Below are 8,974 nucleotides of genomic sequence, written 5' to 3'. Positions count from 1 at the left end.
TCTCCAGTCTGATATATCCCCCATTATAATAAAGGCTAAAACACTGTTCTCCAGTCTGATATATCCCCCATTATAACAAAAGGCTAAAACACTGTTCCCCTGTCCCCCATTATAATAAAGGCTAAACACTGTTCTCCAGTCTGATATATCCCCCATTATAATAAAGGCTAAAACACTGTTCTCCAGTCTGATATATCCCCCATTATAATAAAGGCTAAAACACTGTTCTCCAGTCTGATATATCCCCCATTATAATAAAGGCTAAAACACTGTTCTCCAGTCTGATTTCCCCCATTATCATAAAGAAAACACTGTTCTCCTGTCTAATAACCCTTATAATAAAGGCTAAAACCCAGTTCCCAGTCTGATATATCCCCATTATAATAAAGGCTAAAACACTGTTCTCCTGTCTGTATATCCCCCATTATAATAAAGGCTAAAACATGTTCTCCACTTTATCATTATAATAAAGTAAAACAGCAGTCTGATATATCATTATAATAAGGCTAAAAGGTTCTCCTGTCCCCCATTATAATAAAGGCTAAAACACTGTTCTCCTGTCCCCCAGCCACTGTTTCCTGTCTGATATATCCCCCATTATAAAATGAATACCTTTCTCCAGTTAAATCACAATAATAGCCAGTTCTCCTGTCTGATATATCCCCATTGAATAGAGAAAACACTGTTCTCCTGTCTGATATATCCCCCATATAATAAAGGCTAAAACCCACAATATCCCCCATTATAATAACTAAAACACTGTTCTCCAGTCACCCCCATTATAATAAAGGCTAAAACACTGTTCTCCAGTCTGATATATCCCCCATTATAATAAAGGCTAAAACACTGTTCTCCTGTCTGATATATCCCCTATTATAATAAAGGCTAAAACACTGTTCTCCTGTCTGATATATCCCCCATTATAATAAAGGCTAAAACACTGTTCTCCTGTCTGATATATCCCCCATTATAATAAAGGTTAAAACACTGTTCTCCTGTCTGATATATCCCCCATTATAATAAAGGCTAAAACACTGTTCTCCAGTCTGATATATCCCCCATTATAATAAAGGTTAAAACACCGTTCTCCAGTCTGATATATCCCCCATTATAATGAAGGTTAAAACACCGTTCTCCTGTCCCCCATTATAATAAAGGCTAAAACACCGTTCTCCTGTCTGATATATCCCCCATTATAATAAAGGCTAAAACACTGTTCTCCTGTCTGATATATCCCCCATTATAATGAAGGTTAAAACACCGTTCTCCTGTCCCCCATTATAATAAAGGCTAAAACACCGTTCTCCTGTCCCCCATTATGATAAAGGCTAAAACACCGTTCTCCTGTCCCCCATTATAATAAAGGCTAAAACACCGTTCTCCTGTCCCCCATTATAATAAAGGCTAAAACACTGTTCTCCAGTCTGATATATCCCCCATTATAATAAAGGCTAAAACACTGTTCTCCAGTCTGATATATCCCCCATTATAATAAAGGCTAAAACACTGTTCTCCAGTCTGATATATCCCCCATTATGATAAAGGCTAAAACACTGTCCCTGGTTTTTAATTATTATTATTTTTTTAACCTTTATTTAACTAGGTAAGTCAGTTAAGAACAAATTCTTATTTTGAATGACGGCCTAGGAACAGTGGGTTAACTGGCCTAGGAACAGTGGGTTAACTGGCCTAGGAACAGTGGGTTAACTGGCCTAGGAACAGTGGGTTAACTGGCCTAGGAACAGTGGGTTCAGGGGCAGAACGACAGATTTGTACCTTGTCAGCTCGGGGGTTTGAACTTGCAACCTTGCGGTTACTAGTCCAACGCTCTAAGCACTAGGCTACCCTGCCGCCCCAGGGAAGTTTACCATTGGTTCAATGGTCCTCTAAAACAACAGGGATTTCATTTAAACAATAACTTTATTTATCAAAATGTTTACATATATAAATATTTGTAATTTTTTTATACTTTCTCAAAAGAAATGTACAATGTTTGAGGATTTTTGTTGTTTTTCTGTGTTGAGATGTTTTGTCTTTTTCTCCTTTTGAAATGAACATGTCTATAACTTCCGTTTGGAAAGTAGTAGGCAACACATCGCCGTCTGAATCTATCAGAGAATAAAAAATACAACAATAGAGTAGGTCTGTCTGATATGTTTTTAAAAGGTGTCTTGTAGCTTTGGGAATGTTTAGATGTAGTCTGTGGCTGAGCAGGTCGGTTGGCAGTCTGTCTCTGTTTATATAATGCACCAGCGTTAGTCCATGTCGACTTCGTCTCCATCTGTCCCGGGCTCCTCGTGCTCCGCCTGAGACTCTGGCTTGGCGCCAGAACACAGCAAGGGCTCCGGTGACGAGTCCTCTCTCGTGCCCTCCCCAGTGTGCTCACTCTGGCAGTCGTTAACGTCCGTTACTCGTGACGAACCCGGTCGGTCGTCAGCCTCGCGGCTACCGTCACTACCCGTGTTGGACTGAGTTGAACTGGTTCTCGTTAAAGTCGTTTGAACTGAAACAGAGCTCTGTGGTGGGGGGGAAACGGACTCTGGACCGTCGTTGTTGTAACTTCCCTGCTGTGCCTCACTCCCGCTCCTGTCCACACAGTTACTAACATGATTGTGGTGGTGAAGGGGTTTGTTTAGGCCCAAATGAGCCAGATGATGAGAGCTGGTATAACCTGTAGATTCACTAGTCACACATCTCTGTCCCGGGTTCGGCCCGCTGCTGCTGCTGTTGTTGTTGTCCTGGCACAGCCCGGTTTTCAGGGCCGTCTGTGGGACAATGAAGCCCAGTGGCTGATGGGTAATGGGGTACAACAGGAAGTGACCCTTCCCTATCAGCGGCCTCTGATTGGACAGCGAGCTGAAGTCCAGCTGTGGTTTCCGGCGAGGTGTGGCGTCCGAGAGAAGGCTCTCCACGCTGAACGGGTTTAGTTTCTGGAGGCCCGAGGACCTGGAGGCGCCGAGTCCAGGACCGCTACCCGGGGACACCTGCTGCTGGACCCCAGGTCCCGGTCCTATCTCCCCTGCGGTTCTTTGGTTGTTGTGGTGGTGCTGGTGCTGGTCCTGGAGGAGACCAAACCGGGGGCGTGTTTGAGTCTGTTCACAGCTGTCTGGTTCCGTTTGGTGGTGGTGGTGGTGGTGGTGTCCTCCTCCCGGTTCAGAATGAAGGCGGCTCCCGTTACAGTCGGATGAAGGCTGCTGCTCATTGTCGGTGATCTGTGACACGCCGCTGTCGCTGTCTGACCCGCCGGGTGTGTGGAAGAGGTCACCGGAGAGTAACTTGTTTTGAGACTTCAGCAGTTTACGCTCCTGTTTCCGTTTCTTTTTCTCTGCGCGCTCCAGCTCGCGCCGCGCGATCTCCTCGGCGTCCATGGGCTCTCCGCTGCACGTGGTCGGGTGGGAGTTGTGCGCCGGGCGCCCCGGGCCTTTCTTAGTGTTCTCTTTTTTCCTCCATTTAGCGCGCCGGTTCTGGAACCAAACCTACACACACACATGCACACACACACACACACACACACACAAACACACGCACACACACACATTACACACACACACACACACATTACAAACACACACACACACATTACACACACGCACACACACACACATTACACACACACACAAACACACACAAACACACACACACACACACACATTACACACACACATTACACACACACGCAAACATTACACACACACACACATTACACACACACACATTACAAACACACACACATTACACACACACACGCACATTATACACACACACAGGGAGCCAAGAATGAGGAAATTGGTTTAGTTAATTTTATATGCATCTTGTTGGGGAGAATCTCTCTCTGTCTCTCTCTCCTTTTCTCTCCAAAGTCATGTAAAACAAGGCCACAGATTTGAGTAGTGAAATTAATTATGGCTCAACTTGTTCCACCTACAAGCTAGAATAAAATATTTGTTTTAATAAAATGTATTAATTGTTTTGTATTCGATAAAAGTATGAATAAACTGACATAAAATGTATCTCAACCAATAATATTATGAAGATATTCGTGGCAAAATAACAGCTTTAAATCGAAATATACCAAGAACACATCATTCTGAAATATTGATAGTTATTATTATTATTGTTGTTGTTGTTGCTAAATGACAGACCAGAGGTGCAGTTTGTAGTATTTATAAATCCAACCGAATCATAACTAATTAACAGACTAGTCCATGTTGAGAAACATTGAGGCCCCAAAGAAAACAAACATAAGTTAAGGGCCACCCCCCACCCCTTCTCTCCTTATCTCCATCCCTTTCTCTCTCGCTCGTCTTCTCTCCCACCATCTCTCACCTAATTACGATTAAAACGCAGCTGAAGCCCTGACACAAACATACAATGCGGCCAATATATCCAATAACAGACGGCGGTCGCCAAATAGGCCTCGTCTATATTACACACCGACACACCACCACTTCTCCTCCGATCCACAGATGCGTCATTCTAATTGTCAATCGAGAGTCAGTGTGATAGCTAATTCTCCCAATTACGTTTAATTCCACCGTAGATAATTCGGCCTATCCCTCTCAATTCATCCTGCCTCCGTCTGCCTGTCCCGCCCCTCCCTCTACCACCGCTCCGAGAGCAGCTTTCCACCGCGGTGTGCCAGGGGACCCGCCGCCTGTGAGCCCACACCGTCCGGCCTCACAGCGCACACGGCCCCGCATGTTCGGCGCTGATAACGCAGGGAGTTAGCGTTCAGATTGAGAAGTGGGCTGCGTGTTTGTCACATAATGCGGTGCGTCGACGGAAACAACATGACAATAGCCCTGTTTCTTATGAATTTGTAATGTTGGTGAATATCTCCGCGTGCAAGAACCTGCTGCCGATAAAGACGCACTAAGCAGCTTGGAGGAATAATAATCTGTGGTTTAAAGGAGGCGAAATCCCCAAACAAGATACACACACACACACACACACACCAGAGCCATGCTCGTTTAGTTTTACAAGGAAACACAACGACTAAACCAAAGCCCCCAAAAACACCAAACCAACAGCATTCCTGTCTGTCTACATTTCCACCAAGTTATACCTCAATTAGTAAACACATCAAATACGCACATCACCGTTAAGCACAAACAAATCTGAGCCTGGTGGGAAAATGAAAATGAAGTCGTTGAAAATAGTGGGGGGGTTTTCAAACTTTTGCAATTGATATTGTGGAGGTGTCTATTTTAGATCGGCCTAAAACGTGTTGTTAAATAGAGAGAGAGTGAGTGCGTTGTGTGCAGCCTATAGATCTATCCTATAGGAATTAAGTAGTAGGCTATGTTATCGCTGGTCTACAGCTTTATTCGGTCGCGGACAGCCATGTCAATAAAGCTAGCTCATTATGGTATTAAAGGGATCGTTTATATCACGAGCAAAAATGTTGCCTAAAACTCCACACAAGCGGTTTAAAGGTGGTGTTTTTACTTCCGTAAACAGAGTCCTATGGGTTAATCAATCATTAAAAATCATGCTGGACAAATTACGGGTTATATTTTTTTTGGTCGGTGAATATTTGTACTTAGTTAAAACTGTTTTTATAGATGATTTATTAATGAACATTTAGTTTTAAAAAGGGAATTATGGAAATAATATATTAGGTTTAAAATCGAACTTGATAATAATAAGACAAAACAATACTAATAGTAATAAAAAATAATTGTAATTATTTATAATAATGTAGGCATTTTATCTTCTAATTATCGTTTAACAGCATAACACAAAATACAAAATACAAATTGTCTTGATTTCAAAATAGTAATTGACATGAATTCATAGCCCACAAATTCAAATAAACAAAGGAATCATATCTTCTTTTTTAACCAATTCACAATTTATCTTAACAATTCATATTTTTTAAATGCGAAAACAACCGTGATATATGAGATGTTATCATTATTATTATTATTATTATAATTATTATTATTATTATATATGTGTTATGGATCAAATCCTCAGCAGGTTCTGGTTCATTCAGTAAACGGAACTGTGTTTTTATGACCTCATAAATCAATACTGTATGTTAATGCATAATTCAATAGGTCTTTAATTGATGATGGGCCTATAATTGACAAATAGCTGTCTCACTAATATCTCACTATGGGGATTATTGATGAAACTGAACACACAGCTACAGAGGCCTGGTTATTACACACTTCAAACCAAACTGAGAAATTACTCCAACAATCCAAAATAATATTTTTTGTTCTCGCGCATAAAATACACGTTCGAAGAATATTCCTCAAGAACGTAGTATTACTTTTCAACAACAGAACATGGCATTGATAAGAAAGTGCAAGTAGAAATGTATTTTAATTAAATGTGTTTATATTTTTTTTGGGGGGGGGTTGTTTGTTTACCTGGACCCGGGACTCTACTAGGTCCAGCCGCAGCGCGAGCGCCTCCCGCATGAAGATATCCGGGTAGTGGCTCTCGTTAAAAGCTTTCTCCAGCTCCTCCAACTGCCAACCGGTGAAATTGGTCCGCGTGCGTCTCCGTTTGCAACCGGGGCTATCCTTATCTGGGTCCCCCGAATCTACACAGAAACGGTCAGAGAGAGAGAGAGAGGTGGTAGTGTCAACTGACGACATGTGGGCTCGGTAAACAAGTCAACGACAACAACAACAACCATCTCTCAGCTACATCAAGCCATCGTGAACTAAACGGTTCAGTAAATTGCTTGTTACACAAAGCATCGATTATAGTTCAGAGAAATGCTGAATGTCTGTTTTCTCCTGCTTGAGTTGCTGAAACATTACAGGCCACTACAGTGAGTTGGGATATAGACGCGTCCATTTCCATTGGAGGGAGTCTAGTTGAAATGTTGAGTTATATGGCTGTTCCGAAAATAAGAAATGCATTTATTTGATATAACTTTATTATTTCTGGAAAAACACTAGCCATTTAAAAATATATATAATTCATCCATTTAAACAGCACAGCAGAATGGACTGTGTTTTGTTAGGAAATTATCACTTGCTTCGCGTTTTTTTTCTCATTCAATACTTGGTTGTAATTATGACATAATTCATCAAAAATCGATAATAAGATTTGAGTTGAACATTACATTTCAGAGTTTATAAAATAGTCCAAAATAAAACAAGAGTTGATTTTAAAAGCCCAACTAAATAACGGTTCTATGCAAAGCTTCACCATGAACAAGATGCCATATTTCCATGGAAACTAAAATCACTCTACGGCCAATAATATCAAACCAATATTTCCAGACGTGTATCACTCCTGTCTCTCTCTTTCCATCCCTTCCTCCGTCCTGCCTCCAACCTACCTGAGAGTTTGTACTGATTATCTCCGTTAATCCCGCAGCCAGAGGAAAGTAGAGGACCGGAGCCGTGTACCACCGAGGCCGAGCACGAGCCGTTCAGTAATCCGTCTATGGAGAAGGGTACGGAGGCCGCGGACTGTAGCTGGTGACCGGCGAGCTCGTAGACGTGGTGGTGTCCCAGGTGGTAGGGGAAACCAACACCGACCATTCCGCCCAGAGAGCCTCCGAACTGGGCGTGGGGGTGCTCGAGTATCCGGCTGTCCATGCTACTGGCCCGGACGGTGGAGGGGCCGAAGTGAGGCGTCTGACCGAGGGAGTGTGGGTGAACATGCAGAGCGAGGGGAAGGAGAGGGGGATGAAGCGAGAGAGAGAGAGAGAGAGAGGAGGGAGGACCGAGAGAGACAGACAGACACCGACGGAGCGCAGCTGTACTATGAAACAGGAACAGACATAGACAGTGAGTTTTTACTCCTATACTACCAGACATCACCCCCCCCCTTCCTTCCTGTCATCTTCCCTCTCCTGCCCCCCTAATTAGGCCTTCCGCGGCTCGGGGAGTTTTGGACCAATAAGAAACGCTAATGGGTCGGTAACGTCACAGGCGTGGTTATGGCTCGTGTGTGAGAGGGAGAGATGGAGGAAAAAACGTTTTTCCATATCGATTACTAATTACACCTGACATCGGCCTCCACAAACAATATAAGCCCTGTCACAACATGGACATGGGGAGTCCGGGGGAGGGAGGGTAAAGGCTATAGGCAGCTCATTGAAAGGCGATCCATTATAAAACAGACGGAAAATTATGTTTTTCTTTTTCTACCTCCCACACATATCTCATGTGTTCTTCAACAAACACAACTAAAACAGGAATGGTTGCCAGCATCATGCTGGTGGTGTGATTTTGTGAAAGTGTTTAGTCTCTGAATTTTAAGGAAACGTGTTTAGTCTCTCTCTCTCTCTCTCTCTCTCTCTCTCTCCCCTGTCTCTCCCTCCTCCTCTCTCCTGCCCCTGTCTCTCTCCCTCCTTCCCTCTCTCCTCCCCTTCCTCCCTCCTTCCCCTGTCCCTGTCTCTCTCCTCCTTCCCTCTCTCCTGCCCCTGTCTCTCTCCCTCCTTCCCTCTCTCCTGCCCCTGTCTCTCTCCCTCCTTCCTTCCCTCTCTCCTGCCCCTGTCTCTCTCCCTCCTTCCCTCTGTCCTGCCCCCCCTGTCTCTCTCCCTCCTTCCCTCTCTCCTGCCCCTGTCTCTCTCCCTCCTTCCCTCTCTCCCCTGCCCCTGCCCCTCTCTCTCCCTCCTTCCCTCTCTCCTGCCCCTGTCTCTCTCCCTCCTTCCCTCTCTCCTGCCCCTGTCTCTCTCCCTCCTTCCTTCCCTCTCCTCCTGCCCCTGTCTCTCGCCCTCCTTCCTTCCCTCCCCTCTCTGCCCCCCTGTCTCTCTCCCTCCTTCCCTCTCTCCTGCCCCTGTCTCTCTGCCTCCTTCCCTCTCTCCCCTGCCCCTGTCTCTCGCCCTCCTTCCTTCCCTCTCCTCCTGCCCCTGTCTCTCTCCCTCCTTCCCTTGCCCTCTACTCCTGCCCCTGTCTCTCTGCCTCCTTCCCTCTTCTCCTGCCCCTGTCTCTCTCCCTCCTTCCCTCTCTCCTGCCCCTGTCTCTCGCCCTCCTTCCTTCCCTCTCTCCTGCCCCTG

General features: G+C 44.6%; 1 protein-coding gene across 1 annotated transcript; it reads right to left on the bottom strand.

Moving 5' to 3' along the window:
* Positions 1–1,916: 1,916 nt before the first annotated feature.
* On the bottom strand, positions 1,917–7,744 carry LOC124018421 (homeobox protein unc-4 homolog). The gene is made up of 3 exons (XM_046333731.1): positions 7,307–7,744; positions 6,381–6,556; positions 1,917–3,476 (listed from the first exon to the last, which is right to left on the bottom strand). Exons 1-3 carry the CDS (start codon positions 7,566–7,568, stop codon positions 2,256–2,258), a joined length of 1,659 nt encoding a protein of 552 aa, XP_046189687.1. The 5' UTR covers positions 7,569–7,744; the 3' UTR covers positions 1,917–2,255.
* Between the last annotated feature and the right edge of the window lie 1,230 nt (positions 7,745–8,974).

Source organism: Oncorhynchus gorbuscha, unplaced genomic scaffold (assembly GCF_021184085.1).
Source record: "Oncorhynchus gorbuscha isolate QuinsamMale2020 ecotype Even-year unplaced genomic scaffold, OgorEven_v1.0 Un_scaffold_505, whole genome shotgun sequence".
In the NCBI taxonomy this organism is placed as follows: Eukaryota; Metazoa; Chordata; class Actinopteri; order Salmoniformes; family Salmonidae; genus Oncorhynchus; species Oncorhynchus gorbuscha.
This window is presented reverse-complemented; position numbering and strand designations above follow the sequence as displayed.

Excerpts from the sequence above, each read along its gene's own strand:
- LOC124018421 (XM_046333731.1), bottom strand. The coding sequence starts at position 7,568 with ATGGACAGCCGGATACTCGAGCACCCCCACGCCCAGTTCGGAGGCTCT. Across the intron at positions 6,557-7,306 it reads TAATCAGTACAAACTCTCAG|ATTCGGGGGACCCAGATAAG; the intron begins GTAGGTTGGAGG and ends GTTTCTGTGTAG. Across the intron at positions 3,477-6,380 it reads TAGTAGAGTCCCGGGTCCAG|GTTTGGTTCCAGAACCGGCG; the intron begins GTAAACAAACAA and ends GTGTGTGTGTAG.